General features: G+C 39.5%; 1 protein-coding gene across 2 annotated transcripts in view; it reads right to left on the bottom strand.

Annotated features, from left to right (window-relative positions):
- Window positions 1-5,357: 5,357 nt before the first annotated feature.
- The window catches only part of LOC106870627 (uncharacterized), a 33,120-nt gene continuing 19,268 nt past the window's right edge, over window positions 5,358-19,209 (bottom strand). Inside the window, exon 3 of one of the 2 annotated variants that reach the window (XM_014916762.3) lies at window positions 5,358-5,984. In XM_014916762.3, the coding sequence (XP_014772248.1) occupies window positions 5,761-5,984 (224 nt within the window). In that variant the 3' untranslated portion in view covers window positions 5,358-5,760. Of the gene's footprint in view, window positions 5,985-14,892; window positions 15,292-19,209 lie in introns of those variants that run through there. The other variant, XM_089339712.1, reaches the window with a different exon arrangement.

A 19,209-nucleotide genomic window follows, 5' to 3' on the forward strand; every position in this document is an offset into this window, starting at 1 on the left:
ATATATATATATATATATATATATATATGCATGTGTGCATACAGAAATACATATTACATGCATGACAGCTGTGTTAATGGCTAAATTCCAATGAAAGAGCCTTGTCTCTGGGGCAAAAACTGGCTCTTTCGCCATTGGCGAGGAATTTTTAAAAAATGAATCCAAAAACAAACACAGAAACCTAAGAATAAACTCACATCAAGAGTTAATTCCTGACTGTTTTCAAACTCCATATTCATATTATGCAAGCAATCATAAAATGAAGACGGTCGCTCAACCAATTTCAGAAACATCATTAATCATAGATAGTATAAAAATTGCTCGAGATTATCGCCAGTTTGGCATCAGTTTGGTATACATTGAGTTTGTTACTTGCTGTTATGATACATTAACGCTTAACGGATTACAGTAATCCCTCGACTATCACGGGTGTTATGTTCCAAAACCCTCCGCGATGGGTGAAAATCCGCGAAGTAGAAACAGTTCTGTACTGTGTATTTTTATTTTTTATTTTTATAATTTGTATAAATTTATTTTATTATAAGTACAAAACAACACCACAGAGGAATCGACGTAAACTTAAATAATAAACCACGATAGGTCAACTGCGATATGGCGAAGCATTACTGTATATTGTTTTTATGTATATTTCCCATGTCTACATCTTTTATCCTTTACTTCCCTGTGGCCATGCTGAAGCACGGCCTAGAAGAATTTTAGAAGAAGGAATCGACTCTAGTGCATTTTTACGCCTGGTACTTCGGACAGTTTTGCCGAACCGCTAAGTAACGGGGACGTATACAACCAACACCAGTTGTCAAGCGGTGTTGTCAAGTGGTGTTGGAAAACAAGCACAGATACAAAGACACGCACACATGCACACACACACACACACACACACACACACACACACACACACACACACATATGCGCACACACTAGTAAGTATGTATGTATGTATGTAAGTATGTATGTATGTATGTATACGACTGGCTACTTTCAGTTTCTGTCTACCAAATCTCTTCACAAGGCTTTGGTCGGCCTGAAGCTATAGTAGAAGAAACTTGCCCAAGGTGCTACTCAATGGGAGTGAACCTGGAACCACGTAGTTTGGAGGCAAGCCTCTTATCACACAGCTACGCCTGCTTTGCGTTGAACCTTCTCTATTTATCCCGACCAGGCGTGTTTCAGTCACTTGACTGCGACCATGCCAGGGAATCTCTTGAAAGGCTTAACCGAACAAATTGATCCCAGTACTTATTTTTTAAAAGTCTCGTACTTATTTGACCTGTATCTGTTGCCGAACCACTAAGTTATGAACATACATCGCATGTAAAGTAGGGGGAACAAACACATATACAGGCACAAAGACACACTCATACACACACACGCGCACACACACACACACGCACACACACACACACACATACACATATTTATATACGACCGGCTTCCACACAGTTTTGTCTATCAAATTCACTCGCAACGCATTAATCGGCCCAGGGTAATAGTAGAAGATACTTGCTCAAGATTCAGCGCAGCAGGACTGAACCGGAAGTCATGTGATTGCAAACAATCATACCTGGGCAATAATTCGTTTACTTATCAAATAATCTATTTATTTATGTATTTATTTATTTTTGCTACTGAATGAAACAAGCTTGGCATATACTCACCCACCCTTGAGGATGCTTTCTCATATTCTACCTCACCTCCACTTTCTTCATTTTCTTCCCTTTCTCTCACTCTTTCCATTATTTTTTCTCACTTTCGCTTCGTCTTTTCCATTAACGACTACCATAGCAGCAACAAACCCACCTCGCATGTCATGTCCAGCATTATCACTACAACCCCCATTAGCTCCGCAACCACTTTGAACATCCTCACAGTAAGCATCGCGGTAGTTAGCACAACCAACGTCATTACCATCCACAACGACAGCATAAATCGTCCATCTTAGTATCACAATCAGCAGCTGCATCTCTAGCCCCGACCATCAATGCCAAAACCGCTACAACCACCATTTTTGTACAACCACAAATACTACTATCGATTCCACCATGTCCACAACCACCTTGCCCACAACTACCATACCACAACTACCATTACTACCATCAGCTATTATTACCATCATTCTCACAGTCATAGCTATCATGACAACCACAATTACAGGTATAATTACAAAAGCATTTTCTTTACATTTTTATGAGGAAGCCTGTATTTATGAGGAATATTTTTATTACCTTTCGTTCGTTAATAGTACAAATAGAATGATGGATCGGCAGAATCAGTGGAGTCGCGGAGACAATGTCCTGTGGTATATAGAAACCACTTTACGTCATGAGTTCAAATCTCGTTGGGATCAATATATATCAGTTAATTTCTAGGCCGATTACACCAATTCACCAAAACTTGAGGCCTTATGTCTATGTCAAACCAACATTGCAAATTTATTCTATTGTTTCTTTCCTCTATGCGTTTATTTCTTTATTCTCTTCCTCTCTCTCTCTCTCTCTCTTTTTCTCTCTCTCTCTCTCCCTCTCTCCCTCCCTCTCTCTCTCTCTCTCTCTCTCTCTCTCTCTCTCCCTCTCTCTCTACCACTGTATCTCCCTTTATCTCTCCTTTAAGATGTATTTCCGTATTTCTCATACATTTTCTTTCTCTGATATATCGTTATTAATCTATTTCTTTCTTTAACATCTACAGGGGCAGGACAAAATAATGGAAGCACCTTAAAATTTCAAACAAATTTATTTTAATATGGGGTAGGACCGCCTTTGGCAGTAATTACAGCTTGAATTCTCCGAGGTATGAACACGTACAGAGCTTGAATTGTTTTCAAAGGAATTTTTGTCCATTTCTTCAGCTAAAACAGTCTCCAGTTCTTGTAGTGATGATGGTGGACGATATCGACTCCTCATCTGTTTTTCTAAAATGCACCATAAATATTCAATAATATTGAGATCTGGGGACTGTGGTGGCCAGATAAAATGTCCAACTTCACTAGAATGTTCCTCCTGCCTTTCAGTAACAACTTTAGCTGTGTGAATTGGTGCATTATCATCCTGAGCGATTGCGTTTCCCTCCAGAAACAGTTCCGCAAAAATAGGATGAATTTGATCAGATAAAATGTTTAAATAGTCTTAACTAATAATTCTGCCATGAAGGGAAACCATTGGGCCGGCGAATTTCCAAGATATAACTCCCCCTCCCCACATCATCACAGATCCTCCTCCATGTTTAACAGTTGAAAGAAGATAGTATGGGTCAAATGCTTCTTTTGGCTGTCTCCACACGTATACTCGGCCGATGGTCGGAAATGAGTTAAAGGATGAGTCGTCCGAAAAAATAACATTCTTCCGCTGCTCTAGGGACCAATTCTGTAAGTTTTACTCCACTCTAAACGCTTTGCAACGTTTGTTTTTGAAAGTAATGGTTTTCTGATTACAGCCCTCCCATGAAATCTGGCTTTGCACAGCTCCCGGCTAACAGTTTTTGCGGAAACTGGGTTCTCAAGATGGTCATTAACCTCTGCTGTAATTTTGAGGGCTGTACTTTGTGATCCTTTCTAACAATTCGGTCCCTATCTGAAAGTTTCGGTTTTCTTCCGGAGTTTTGTTTCGACGGGGAGGTTTTTCCCTCTTTCTCAAAGGCTGTCATTACTTTAGAGACAATGCTTCTTGATACAGCAAATATTTCGGCTGTTTTCGTTACGCTAGTGCCTGCCATACGAGCACCAACAATTTGACCTCTATGAAAGTCCGATAGATCTGTCGTTTTAATGAATTTTAATTCCCTTTTTCTGATGATATCTGAAAACAAACAACAATTTTAGTAAAACATATTAAGCAACACTAATAATAAATCAAAAACAAAACATAAAAATAAACAAGCTTTTGACGGTTTCATAGATATTTCAAAATTATGATGCTATGATGCTAGATGTTTCCATTATTTTGTCCAACCCCTGTATATTAATCTGTCAAGAAATCCATGCAATTAATTGTCAAGCCACTGACAAACATGTTTCGCTCATTATTATTCCTCATCAAACATTGATAATCACTTGATTCTCAACCATTTGTCAAACTATGTTAATTATAATTAACGACAGCCATTCTTTACTAGACCGTTGCCATTGACAATTATTTACAATAGTTGCCATTCACTTTCTAATATTGCTACTTTTATCAATTGCTTTCAGTTACTTTTCTTTTTTATAGCTAGAAAATATAAGCCATTGTCATTTTCTGTTATTTTCAGTCACTTTCAGTTGTTTTCTTCATTAGCTACTCCTTGTTATATACGTGCGGCAAGAGTGCACCGCAGCCCACTATTTGAGAACCCCTGCTCTACCATTTCTAGTACATTACATTGAGCACTTTTACGTTTGTACAAAATAAACAAAGCCAATATTCATATACATCTATTAAGCAGCGAGCTAGCAGAATCGTTAGTTACGCCGTATAAAATGCTTAGGTGTATATCATCCGTCTTCACATTCTGAATTCAAATTCCGCCGAGGTCAACTTTGTTTTTCCTCCTTCTGGGGTCGATTAAATAAGTACCAGTTGGGTACTCGGGTCGATGTAAGCGACTTTCTTCCTTCCCCGGAATTGCTATCCTTGAGCCAAAATTTGAAATCCGTATAATCTATAAATATGTGTGCGTGTACCTGTTTATTGCCTTATTTGTTTAATCTTGCACATACACGATATGCGTGCATTGAGTGGGACATACTGGGGCACTGCGTTGAAAAGTTTAGTCTAACAAATCAACTACAATACTTATTTTTAAAGTATGGGGCTTATGTATTCTATCGGTTCATATGCCCGAACCTTTAAGTTACGGGGTTGGAAATAGACCAACACTGGTGATCAAGCAGTGATGGAGGACAAACACAAATACAAGGATATACACACATACACACATAATATTTGTTTCCACAGAGTTTCTATCAGCCAAATTCTTTCAATAAGCATTGGTCTGCCCGGTGCTATAGTAGAAGACAAGGTGTTGTGCAATACAACTGAATCCAAAACCATATGATTACAAGGTGAACTTCTTAGCATACATCCATGCTTGCACATAAATATAAATATGTTAATAACGAACTGGAATTAGATGGATAATAAATCCGTTAACGAAATTCTTTAGTACCCTCGTACCAAGTTAATAATCCGTATTAGTTAGGGCTTAATACCTCTTGTAATATTAATCTAGTTGAATAACTGCTGACTATTTCAACAGGGAAACGTTTTTACTAGAGTATTAACTTAATTTCTATCGAAAAATATACAAAGGCATATAAGTATTTGTATACATGACATTTATTTTATTATTTTTGCTAACGGGGTAAAAGCATGGACGTTTTTTCTTTTTTAAGAAACGTACATCATGCCATAGAAACATGTTTCCCAGCGGAAAAATAGTTTACATTAATATGAATCATTTGAATTACTTTCCGTTCTTTCGGTTTGCCTTGTATATATATATGTAAAACTTAGATATGTTTCGACCAAAGCCATGTCTAACTTAATACCACCACCTGATAGGATTATCTAAATCCCTTTTCAGTCAAGTTTTGTTCATGGTCCATTCAAGTAGTGAGTTCTTGTTGAGTGAGTTGTATCCAGGTATGGGTGGCTAATCTGGTATTCCTTGAAGAAATCTGTCTAGACTCCGTTTAAAGCTGATAGGATCCTTTTCCTCTTTTATCTGTTTTGCATCTAAAATGCAATGCACAGTTCTTCAGCCTATTTATGAGCAACAATTAATTGAAGTGCTCCCTAATATTACCACTGCACATAAGCTGTAATTGACAATGGTTATCGCGAATTGTGAAGCAGAAAGGGGTTCCTCAAAGATTTCCTTTGTAAAGAATAAATTTCGGTTTACGATGATTGAAGAGCGCTTAAATTCCTTATGCATATTGTCTCTAGAAAATAACATTTCAAGGAAGCTGTCATATGAAAAAACTGTTGCTACAAAAAACAGAAAAAAAAAAAAATTTTGTAATTTTCATATGTATCCTAATGATGTATCATGCATATATATAACGCTTCCCTAATTTTCAACCCACATAACTCTAAAAGTATAAAACATAGCCTGGAAAATATTTGCAGTGATTTGCCATGGAACAGCCACATCGACAAAGATATCGGTGATTATCTACACTTCGTTTCTGATGGAAAGTGGGCTCACTTTCAGACTCATTTTTAAGGACTCCTCGTCATAACTTTAGCACCTGGTCTATCAGGACCTCAAGCTGGAGTTTTTGACCGTTGTTGGATGTTACTGTACAGTTGCTGGTTGTAAAGGGGGACTCCATAACATTTTAAGCTTCAGGGCCCCAATATTGTAGATCCTCCACTGCGTGGGAGTGGGGAATATTCGGACAATTTTTACTGTAATTTAATGGGTAGTTTGCACAGTTCGTCGAATAAAAAGTCACTTACACATATGTCGAAATTGACGAAAGTCTGTATGCCTGTGTGAATGTGAACGCTTGTTGATGTGTGTGTGTGTGTGTGTGTGTGTGTGTGTGTGTGTGTGTGTGTATGATCATTCTAATTTTACTTTATGTCAGACTACGCAAAAAGATATGTTAGATGTGTGCGATAAAACTCAGATTGTATGAACACGTATGCTTGTATATGGATGTATATCTTTAAATATATGTATGTATGTACACACACACACACACACACACACACACACACACATGTATGTATGTATGCATGTACGTATGTATGTATGTAAGTATGTATATATGTATGTGTATGTATGTATATCCATAATATATATGCACAGGTGTTTGTACGTAAGCATATATGCGCATCTTTGTATGAATGTATATATGTACCTATGTGCATATATGTACGTATGCCTGCGCGTATGTATGTTTGCATGTATGTTTGTATGTATGTATGTATGTATGTATGTGTGTATGTATAAGCGTACGCTGCCACTTTCTTGAAAAACTGGTTTACGCCTTCTATTACAAAGAACATTAAAACATAACTTCTATAATTTCTCGTGCATTATCTATTATGTAATCGCGACTACGTGAATTCCCATTCATCTTACGTACGATGTTTCGAGTGGCCAATCCATTACTCTTATAACATTCATATCGTCCTTGTCGCTACTGTTGCTTTTATTTTTGATATTCTTTTAGTTGTTGTTGCTGCTGTTGTTGCTACTGTTGTTGTCTTCGTTGTCGTTGTCGTTTAGGTCGAGACCAGCTCTGATCGAGGAGATTATGTCACGCAGTTTATCGGCTGAACTACAGTGTGTGTATGTATATGTATATGCATGTGGCTATCACGTCTATTGTTCTAGAAATAATTCATCTATTGTTTCTAATACTGTTCATGTTTTCATGCTTAACAATCAACCTTAGTGACTCCACCTTAATGATTGAACTAGAATGACACTGTTATTAATTGATCGTTTCAATAATGACTTTCCATGGGAGGAGGACTTGGAATCAACATTGTAAATTAACATAGGTATAATACCTAATTACTTATCGAAACAATAAGGGGGACTCTACGTATTTCCCTGCCTGGTGTCTGAACAAAGGACATTGTATATTGTAGTCTGGGACACACCATACTAAGGAAAACAGGACAGAATGGTCACGGTTGGAATGCCCTGAATCATAGTTCTCTTGAAAAAGGACCGACTGGGACTTTTGAAACAACGATAATGAGGTTTATGGTCGAAAAAAAGGATTTTCTTTATTTTTCAAAATTTCATTTTCTCACTCCAAGTAGTTTTGTTTCTGTTTAACCCAACTTCTTCCCTGCATGAATGATCAAAAGCGCTCCATCTTTAGCCATCTCATTTTATCTCATTATTATTAAGGGAGTAGGGTATATTTGCGAGAATTTGACAAACTTGCTTTCCCATTTCTTTATTTCTCTTACGAGAGGTTTGATAAAACAAATTAACAGTAATAAACCGGGGTCTATCACACCCTTATTGTGCTACTCATCATACAAGTTTTTTAAAACTTTTTTTTAACTATTTTCACATAATTGCCCTACGGATGTAATATGTTTGCAGAAAAGTCGTTTCGTAAAAAGTCGTTTCGATAAAAAGTTGTTTCGGTGAAAAGTCTCTTGATAAAAATCGTTCGATAAAATTCGTTCACTACAAGCGGATTTTCGATGAACAGTCGTTCGATAAAAACTTGTTCAATAAAAATAATCGAACCACGGGAACAAATTTCTTAAAGCGTCTTGTTCTTCCCTGTAACATTTCTCCAAATTCACCACCCGGATAATATACTCCCTGCTATGGAAAAAGGTGGTGTGGACACAACCGGAGCGGCTTTGATTACATAGTTTGGCGATCAGAGCTGACAACAACAACACAGGGTGTTCGGGCTAAATTTGACTATTTTTTATGTCTACTTTTTCAGAAACAGCTTGAAGTATTGGTGAACAGTCCACAGCGATGGAGAGCATAAAGATTAAATAGTGTAGTTGAGAAAAAGTTAGCCGGCCTCCTAATTCCTCTGATTCTAATCTCATGGATTACTATGTAAGGAGTACAGTTTAGAAAGACTCCAACCGCTTTGCCTGCAAAATCAAGGTCGAACTGATGGCCAAGATCAAGGAGGTGTTCAAAGATCTTGCCAGGGATACAAAGAGGAACGCATAATTTTTCCGAACCGTCTTGAGGCTGTAGTGGAAGGTGAGTAAACTGTTATCTTCCAGCCATAATTGATATATTTGGATCTTTTAAAATACTTTCATTTTCGCCTGGGATATTGTGTTTTCTTTTCATTTTATGCAAATTATCGAATTTAGCTCAAACACCTTGTATATATAATGATATCTCTTATAGCTACAATCAGTGGAGGACTGGCTAGTATGCCAGCTTGCCCTATGGCAAGTGGGCCCCTGCGCCCTTAGAATCCATATATGGGGGCCCATGTTAGTATCTAAGGGGCCCATCCCCTCAAATTTGAGAATTTTTTATTCACTCTTTTTTTATTTCAGCCTAGCTGTGTTTGAAGGCAGTTGAAAAGAATACTTTTAACAAAAAAAAATTAAATGATAGTATTGTAGCCCCTTAGTCTCCTGGCAACCAGTATTTTTAGACCCAGTCCCCCACTGGCTACAATTTTGTATCAAAATATATTCGAGTATATCGATCCTGTACTTATTTTATCGGAGCTATAATAAAACTAGTTATATACAAAGTTCAGCTTATTAGAATTTAAAATCAGAGCTTAGGACGTAAAGGTAACCAAAGACATTACAAAATAATTGTCTGCTACTTAGACGGATCAATGACAACCATTAATTCCTACAAAATGTAATAAACGCTTTTATTTTTTGTCTTTTACTTGTTTCAGTCATTAGTCACTAACCATACTGGAGAACAGCCTTAAAGAATTTTAGTCTAAGGAATCGACCGTATTTTTTAAGCCTGATACTTTTGCCGAACAGCCAAGTTAAAACACCAATACCAGTTGTCAAACGGCGGTGGGAGACAAACACCGGCACAAATACAGACCACGCGCGCGCGCGCGCACACACACACACACTCACTCACAAAAAAGACACAAACACACACACATGTACATACACACACACATGTACATACACACACACACACATAGAGAGAGAGAGACAGACAGACAGACAGACAGATACGATGGGCTTCTCTCAGTTGCCATTAATAACATCCAGTCACAAGGCTTTGGTCGGCCCGAGGCTACAGTTAGAAGACACTTGCCCAAGGTGCCACGAAGTGGGACTGAACAGGGAACCATGTGGCGGGGAAGCAAAATTCTTGCCACAGAGTCACGCCTGCGCCTGTATGTTACGCTTGTGTAACAGATTTCGTATACTATCCTTGTAATAGCTCAGCTTTGAAAAGCTATTTGTTTCTTTCTTCTAGTAATGTTTGAAATCTTCAAGAGAACTCTTCTATCCTTAACTAGGTCTGTGTATATTTTAGGTTTCATTGAAGTAACGTATTCTTTTATCTCTAATTGTCTTCTTTCTCAGTATTTTTTCTGAATTGATCTTCTGTAAATTTACTTATTCTTAACGCTGCTTGCCTCAGCATACGTACTTACATACATACATACATACATGCATACATACATACATACATACAGGCAAAAGTACGTGATTATGTCAGTATATATAGATGAAATATCACTAAGTACATATATGTATATATGCGCATATGTGCATGCATATATTTAGCATTTACATGTACATTTATGCGTGTCTATATGTACACGTATCAAATTATATAGGTGTGTTTCGTTATTAAGCTCTTCTGAAAAGCTTCAATTTAATGTTATACTGTTTTTTATAGAAACAAAGCAAATCTGAATGTGAGTAGGTATATATATATATATATATATATATATATATGTGTGTGTGTGTGTGTGTGTGTGTGTGTGTGTGTGTGTGTGTGTGTGTGTGTGTGTTCATGTATGTATGCGTGTATGTATGCGTGTATGTACGTTCATGTATGTATGCGTGTATGTACGTATATAAATATATATGTATATGTATATACATACACATATACAGGCATACATACATATATATATATATATATATATATATATATATATATATACATACATATATACATACATACACACACATACACACACACTCACACACAGACATACGCACACACACACATATATGTATATGTGTGTGGTGTGTGTTTGTCTGTGTGTGTGTGCTGTAAAAAATGAATTCTAAAGTTTATTAGAACGTATTTCATAGTGCAAACATATCAAATGTCTTCTCCGGTTTTGCCTGAGGCTGGGCTTTTGATGACACTCAATGTTTGATATACTAAAAATACATGTGGGTATCAATGACGAATGTACGTACGTTTGTATATCCATCTGCAGGCTATCGTTATATATCAACATATCTTTAATCTCTTCCCCTCCTCTCTCTCTAATATATATATATATATATATATATATATATATATATATATATATATATATATATATATATATATATATATATATATATATATATATATATATATATATATATATATATATATATGGGAGAATATACAAAAAATAACAACAGACGAGGACAGGTGGTGTAAATAACAAAAGTATATATTAGTATGACGCTCGGGAATACGGAAAGTCTTTGACGTTTCGAGCTACGCTCTTCAACAGAAAGAATACGGAGACAAGGAGAAAAACACGGAGAAAAAAAATTGAATAGTGTTCAGTCAACGGTCAATCATAATAATGGCCGATCATAACAATGACTGACCGGAAGTGAGAAATTCTTATTTCAGGAGAGCTAAGAAAGGGGGAGATAACAAACGGTGATCGGGAACGAGGGGCTGTGTGTGGGAGGTAGACTGCTGGTGATCTTGACGTATGTAGTGTGAAAATGGGGGAAGGGAGAAAGGAAGAAAGTAGTTGGTCAGTTGTAGTGTGTGCGTGGTGTGATGCGAGGGTATTGGTGTGGTGTGCGTGGTGTGATGCAAGGGTATTGGTGTGGTGTGATGTGAGGGTGTTGGGAGGTGGGGAAGGCATGGGTGGAGTGTGGGGTAGAGGTAGGGGTATGTGGGTAGGGTGGGGTATGTGGGTAGGGGTGGGTGGTGGGTGTAAGGAATTGGATGGGGTGGAGTGGGAAGGTAGAGTAGGAGTGTGTTGGGGTGTGGTGGGATGAGCTTATGAGGGGTGTTGACGAGGAGGGAGAAGGGGAAGGTGGATGTAAGAGAGGGGGAAGATGGGTATGGGAGGGGAGAGGAAGAGAGGAGAGAGGGTGGGTATAAGAGAGGGAAGGGGGATTGAGAGAGGGGGAAGGTGGGTATGGGGGGAGAAAGAGAGGAAGAGAAAGAGAGGAAGAGAAAGAGAGGAAGAGAAAGAGAGTGAGAGAGAGGGAAGAGGGGTATGGGGGGGAAGAAGAAAGGAAGAGAAAGAGAGTGAGAGAGAGGGGAAGAGAGTGAGAGAGTAAGGGTGAGAGAGTAAGAGAGTAAGAGTGTAGAGAGTAAGGGTGAGAGAGTAAGAGAGTAAGAGTGTAGAGAGTAGGAGAGTAAGAGTGTAGAGAGTAAGAGTGAGAGAGGGGGGGTACGGGAGAGGGGGGGGAAGTACGAGAGAAGAGAGTGAGAGAGAGTAAGAGAGAGGAGAGAAAGAGTAGGGGTGAAGAGAAGTGGGAGTGGAGAGAAGTATGAAGAGAGGTACAAAGAAGTAGGAGTCGGAGCAGGAGGTGGGGGAGGGGAGAGATGGGTGGTAGGAGGGAGGGTGGGGGAGAGAGACAGGAGGAGGGGGTTAGATGAAGAGTGGAGGGGAGTTGAGCCCATGTGGCGCAAAGGAGCGAAGATAGAAGATTAATCCCTGTTCACGGCGCAAACGGGAGTCCGGATGGCCCCTGTGCATGGACAATCCAAACACCGACAGGTGTTGCCGCAAGGAGTGGCCGGCAGAACGGAAGTGGCGTGACACCGGGGTGTCATTGCCGACGTTGATATCTCGGAGGTGTTCCGCGAATCGGTCGGCCAGGCGCCGCCCCGTTTGTCCGATGTACAGGGATTGGCAGAGAGAGCAGGAGAGGCAATATATGATGTTGGTAGACGTGCAGGTGAAGGAGTCGGTGATGCGATAGGGTCGGTGATGGGTGCTGGTGAGGAGGGTGGTGTTGGAGAGGTAAGGGCAAGTGCGGCAGCGTGGACGGGAGCAGGGGAAAGAGCCAGGTTGGGAGGTTGGGTTGGGGAAGAAGCTGTGGACCAAGAGGTCCCGTAGGTTGTGGGCTCGTTTGAAGGAGGGGAGGGGTCGATTAGGGAAGATGTGGGAGGTGGAGGGGTCGGACTGGAGGCGCCGAAAAGCTCGGAGAATGGAGCGTTGGAGGGGTAGGGTGGTGGGATGGTAGGTGAGGGGAAAAGGGAGGCGGGAAACGGCAGGGCGGGTTCGGGGGGAGAGAGCAGATGCACGGTCCACAGAACGTGCTCTGGCAAGGGCGGTGTGGATGGTGGTGGGTGGATATCCACGCAGGCTAAAGTGGTGAGCCATGAGTTGAGACTGAGTCTCAAAGTCATGGCTGTCGCTACAAAGTCTGCGTAGACGGAGGAATTGGGAATAGGGGATGGAAAGTTTTGTGTGTCTAGGGTGGGAGGAGGAGAAGTTGAGATAGGAGTGTGAGTCTGTGTGTTTGTAGTGGATGGAGGTGCTAAGGGCGGAGTGGAGGATGCTGACCGAAATGTCGAGAAAGGGGACAGAGGTGTCAGAGACAGTACAGGAGATATATATATATACATATATATATATATATATCTGTATATATATGCATATGCATGTATGTAAGTATAAGTATATATATATATATATATATATATATATATATTTACATATACGAGGCGGGGGTCTGTGTATATACATGTGTGTGTGTGTGTATGTATATATATATATATATATATATATACATATATATATATACACACACACACACACACACACACACACACACACACACATATATATATATATGTGTATGTATGTATGTATGCATGTATGTATGTATATGCACACGTTATACGCATATATACATAGGTAATGTATATGTATAAATACATATATAGGTCTAAAATTAACATAAAAATGACACGAAGGAAGTTGAAAATTAGTTTACTCTTCCTTACATGTTTGTGCAAATGGTTATGTAAATATATACTTTCATACACACACACACACACACACGCACACACACACACACATATCTAATTTCCTTATTTCATGTGCTAAAACATCCATCAGTATTTAGTAATCCTTTTTTCCAAGATTCTAAGGACCTGTCAGAATGAATTGCATTTCTTCTCTGTTGACGTCGAGTATGATGTCAATGTTTTTCTATTACGCCAATCGAATAACATCGTCGTCGTTGTCATCATCATCATCATCATCATCATCACCATCATCCCCGTCGTCGTTGTCGTCGTCGTATCATCATTGTCGTTGTCGGCGTCGTTGCAGTGACAACAACGGCCGCAGCAGCGCCATCGTCTTTGTAGTCGTAGTTGTCATTATCATCTTTGTCACCATCATCATCATCATCATCATCATCATCATCCCCATCATCATCATCATCATCATCATCATCATCATCATCATCACCATCTTCATCATCATCATCAGTATATTTGTCATCATCATCGTCATACAACAAAATATTCATATACATTGCCGTTGTCATCAACACCAGCAGCATTATTATCCTCACCAGCAGTAACAGAAGCAACAACAACAACAACAAAAGCAGCAGAATCATATTCATCATCATCATCATGGACATTATCATGGACATCATCACCACCACCAACACCACCACCACTATTCGTTTCATTAAATTATTACCTGGTTTGTCATTATTGTTGATATTGATGTTTTCCCGAGTTTGAGGTAATCGATCGATACCAGTAATATATTGGAATACAATCCCTTGACTATGTTACAATTGTGTATACTTTCGCTACAATACTCTTAGATCCTAAGATATGAAATCACCATTTGTTTTAGCCATTTTTCCTTGTTTGTCATCTTCTTTCAATTTATCTTTTTCTATCCTTCATTTTGCCTCATCTTCTCTAATATTTTTCGCCTTGTTCGTCTTTATTCTTTCCTCCTCTTCTTCAACTTTGTCTTCATATTTTGGGCACCGGATTGGCAAAGTCGACAAATAAGTCTGTCAGAAAATATTCCTTACAATATGTCATTGATTTTCACGTCGTTCTGAAGTTAAAACCCACAGAGAATCGACAAAATATAATACCAGTTAAATACTGAGATCGTTATTATAGACTATTATACAGGCGGCAAGCTGGCACAATCGTTAGTAAGCCGGACAAAATGCTTAGCGGTATTTCGTCCGACTTCACGTGCTCAGTTCAAATTCCACCGTGGTCAACTTTGCCTTTCGTTATTTCAGGGTCGGTGAAATAAGTACCAGTCGAGCACTGGAGTCGATCTAATTCATTTGCAACTTCTCTCAAAATTGCTGGCCTTGTGCCAAAAATAGAAACCTTTATTATAGACTATAATTTTTCTCAACATAATTACCTTGGTTACATTTCCGAAGTTCTCAAAGATTTTTAGATTATATTTCTACAAAATACATCAGAATGAAGATATTTTATTTTTTAATAAGTTCTTCAGGAGATCTTTTTGGAACACTCTGGACTTCTCCCCATATCGAGAAGACTTGAAATCTGACAGCTTCGACCATTTTAAGCATAATTTTATTCTGTTTACATTCAACTTCAGATGGCTTCCTGTCAGGAAAACAAGGTCCACCAAAACAAAAAAAAAATCAATTGAATTCAACAGACACAAGACAAATTCAATTACACGGCAAGATGCAAGTAGTGAACACAGAAAACTAATGACTTCTTGACAGATAATTGTGACATTGATTCAAACAACTTCAGTGATACGAGTAAAAACAACAATGCACACACGCAGACATGCTTTTTCTCCAAAGAAGAAAACAGTGGAAAATATATCAACTTTTCATTCTTTCTATCTGATGCGTGGAGAGGTGGAAGTAGAGCTGATGGCATGGTTTGATAAGGTTTTAAACTTGAGGACAAGTCTATGAAGCCAGCTGATCTGTTATGTTACACACCTGCCTATACACTAGCACCATGATATATGGTTACACAAACAAAAGTGCCGAACTAACCAGAAACGACATGTGGTTGAGTGAGATGTCACTGAGCAAGGAGAACCTTAATGCTCTCGAAAACCTATGTAAGCATTCGGGTAGAGTGTCCCTTCGAGAGTGCAGAAGGATAGGCCAGACAGAACTCGCTAAACATTTTTTAAAATGTATTCACCCAAAAAGAAGTTGGTACTTGTTATCAGTAGTATAGTCGGATGTGAGAACTATAAGCTCTACTTTCCAGAAGGAATCGTAGCGTGGCCGGTACCAGATTAGGATCTTTGATCAGGATCTGAACCATTAAGATCAGTCTAAATTACTGCATCGCAGTGGTTATTCTAATGTAGGCAGTTTGCTATCTTGTGTTTAGAGGCTGGATTGCATGAGTTATATTTATGCACATATGAAGTATTAAGTTCACCAACAGAGCCATCTGACTTCGTTAAAGTATGGAGAAAGTGGATACGATTCTTAGGGCATTTTTGTCATCTTAATAATCCAAACAGCCACACAAGTGAACAAGCTAAACAAGGTCACTTTCTGTACAACAGATGAAACAAATGGCGTTCTGAAGGATCTTAATATATCCTAAGTTGAGCAAACACAATATTATGCAGTTAAAGACGAATTTCTCGCATTCTTTACTGTAGAGACGAATCTAATATACAGTATGTGAGAACAAGTTTAGATATAAGTAAGTAAACAGTGAAACTGTGACTTTGCACGACAAACTGTTTAGAGACAGATTAGTAGCTGAGCTTGCGCATATGCACCTGTATAGGGGACTACTGCTGGATAAGTACGTCACATAAGAAAAAGCAATGGAAATGGTTGTGAGACATCAACAGTGTAAACTGCAGAGAGAAAGCATTGAAGACGAACTCTGAGCAGGTGATCTTTGGACTATTTTGCTTGAAACAGTTGCATATGTTTTTGTTTATTATTATATTATATTACTATTACTTTCATCTTTTTTTTTTTTCGAACTTCAAACCATGCCTAGGTCAACTTTCATCTCTCCAGTCAAGTACTGAGGTCAATGATATCGACTAAAAATCTCTTTCCTTTCTTTAGTCTAAGTTAGAAACAATTATCTATTAATGTTTGTTTTGTCTTTTGTTTGTTTTTTTTTTTTTTAATTTCTTGTAAACCTATGTAAGATCATTGGATTCACACGTTTCATTATTTGAGAATCGATAATTTGTGAAGTTTCAGCTTTCGGTAACCACTTTCCTATCTCTCTTCCCTCTCTCTCACTCTATCTATATCTCTCTCCCTCTCTCCCTTCTCTCCCCTCTCTCCCCCTCTCTCCCCTCTCTCTCCCCCTCTCTCCCCCTCTCTCCCCTTCTCTCCCCTCTCTCTCTCTCCCTCTCTCTCCTTTTCTGTTATTTTGTTGTAGCTGGTGATGTAGTGGTGCGGAGTTGTAGTCAATGTGCTTGAGGCAGTGTACTCAGTGATGGAAGAACTACCGGTAATGGTTCAGATGTCGGTCAACAAAATGGTGCTGGGGTGAAAAACTGCAGCATTAATCATCATCATCATAGTGGTGTCAATTGACAGATGTTTTTGCTACAGTCATTGACCTATTGGTGATGGTGAGCTATTATTGCTGCTGCTGTTATTACCGCTGCTGTTTCTTTTGTTTCCTTGCTGTCAATGATATTGATAGTGCTGTTGTAGGTACTGGTAGTTGTGGTCGGTGTTTATTTATTGAGTGGTAGAACAATTTTCGTTGCTAAAGAGGGAAATAGATGGCATTTCTCTAACTCTTTTCTCGCTGCATCAGTAATTTCTCTCTCTTTTATACATTCAAGTTAGCATCAAACACCTCGATTTTTACCTAAGAGTACCTCTATTCCACCGATGAAAGAGATCTGGAAATGTAGGCAACAGATTTCCATTTCCCAACTCATTGCTGTAACACGATCGAATGCACTCTCAAACAAGACGCAACTTCCGATACCTGAAAGTGTTTGTTAAGATTACACTGAGCTTTGAAATCGGTGGAGGGGGATATCCGTCTATTTTTTCAGTAGTAACAGATCCTGTCCAGGTTTTAGACTATTGTGTATGGCTGATGTATAAATTACACAAATTTGGATAACTGTTTTTCAGTGAGTCTATATCAACACAATTGAGTCGTATCACTAACTCCAGCTTCATGGTAGCAGGTTTCTTATCAAGTAAACATCCTGCTGCCAAGACGTCTCGAAACAAGTCTGGCATAAAACTGTAGAGCTCTTAGGATAGACCATCCAAACCCGGCGATTTGTCCCTTGAGCATTCTGCCATTGTGTTCCGCACTTCTGCCATCGCGTTCCGCACTTCTGCCGCCGTGATGGCACCTTCGCAACACTCTCTCTCTCTCTTGTCGAGAGTCGTGGCAGGCTGTGCAAGTAGGCACTGAAGTCCACCCTGCGTTCTCGCTCACCACTTGTCCCAATCAGTCGGGCAAAATACTGTTGAAGGGCCTCATACATTTTACTTGGCTCGAGTAATTCGCGCCCCGTTCATCTCCCAGAGACCGAATAGTGGCTTTGTTGCCCTGTTGCGCCTCCGCCACCCGGGCCTCTCACGCGGCTCCAATACCTTCGTTCCTTAGAGCACACATCCTAGCCCTGACAACACACACTTCGTGTTTGGCGTTGAAGTGTTGGTCGAGGGCCAACCTCACCGCCAATACGTCGGTTGTGATGTCACTTCTAAGAATCTCTTCTAGATTCTTAACTAGCTCACCCTCTACTCTGTTTCTATCTATCGCTAGTGTTTTGCTATAGCTAATCGCTTATGCTTGTATTGCTCTCTTGAGGGCAAACCACCATTTGTTGTTGATGATGGCTCCCGTCAAAGCCCTTTTTACTAGCATGCTAATCCGGTCTCTGAAAACCTGTCTCTACGGAAAAGAAGCGTTTAGTTTCCAGTAACCGGGACCCTGCCTATGTGTCTTATCTAAGTTTAGCGTACACGTCGCAAATTTGTGATCCGTATAGCTGACTATGTGAAATTGCGAATACCCTACGCTATCTATCTACTGTCCTACACAATATTCTATCTAGATACGATCTCGATGACCCGATGCGGTTGCTTCATGTCCATGTTGGCGCATTTGGGTGGTCGAGTCGGTACTTGTCAAACAGTTGAAAGCGTCTGAGCAAGTCTCTAAGACATTTGCATCCTTGTCTATTCCTATATCTGCCCACTTAGTCTAGATGCGTATCCAAGGTAGCATTCCAATCCCCCACTAAAAGTAAAGGACGAGACGTTCCTAGGAATACTTCTATACGTCGAAAGAAATCTGGTCGATCTGTTAAGGACGGTGCATAAACTATTATCACTCGAAAAGCACACTCATTACTCCAGGTCTAGGAAAATTGCTCTTACTTTGAGGTCCAGACTCTACCGAAGAAGCACCGCAGTGCCACCTCCGCCCATTCTCGGCAGACACGGAGAAAAATAAGTGTCGAAATATTAGCCGAATATGTGCTGGAGGGCCCGCGGGCTGTGGAGTCTGGTCTCGCTGATGGTTATG

Source organism: Octopus bimaculoides, chromosome 2, assembly GCF_046866305.1.
Source record: "Octopus bimaculoides isolate indiv1 chromosome 2, ASM4686630v1, whole genome shotgun sequence".
NCBI classification, from domain to species: domain Eukaryota; kingdom Metazoa; phylum Mollusca; class Cephalopoda; order Octopoda; family Octopodidae; genus Octopus; species Octopus bimaculoides.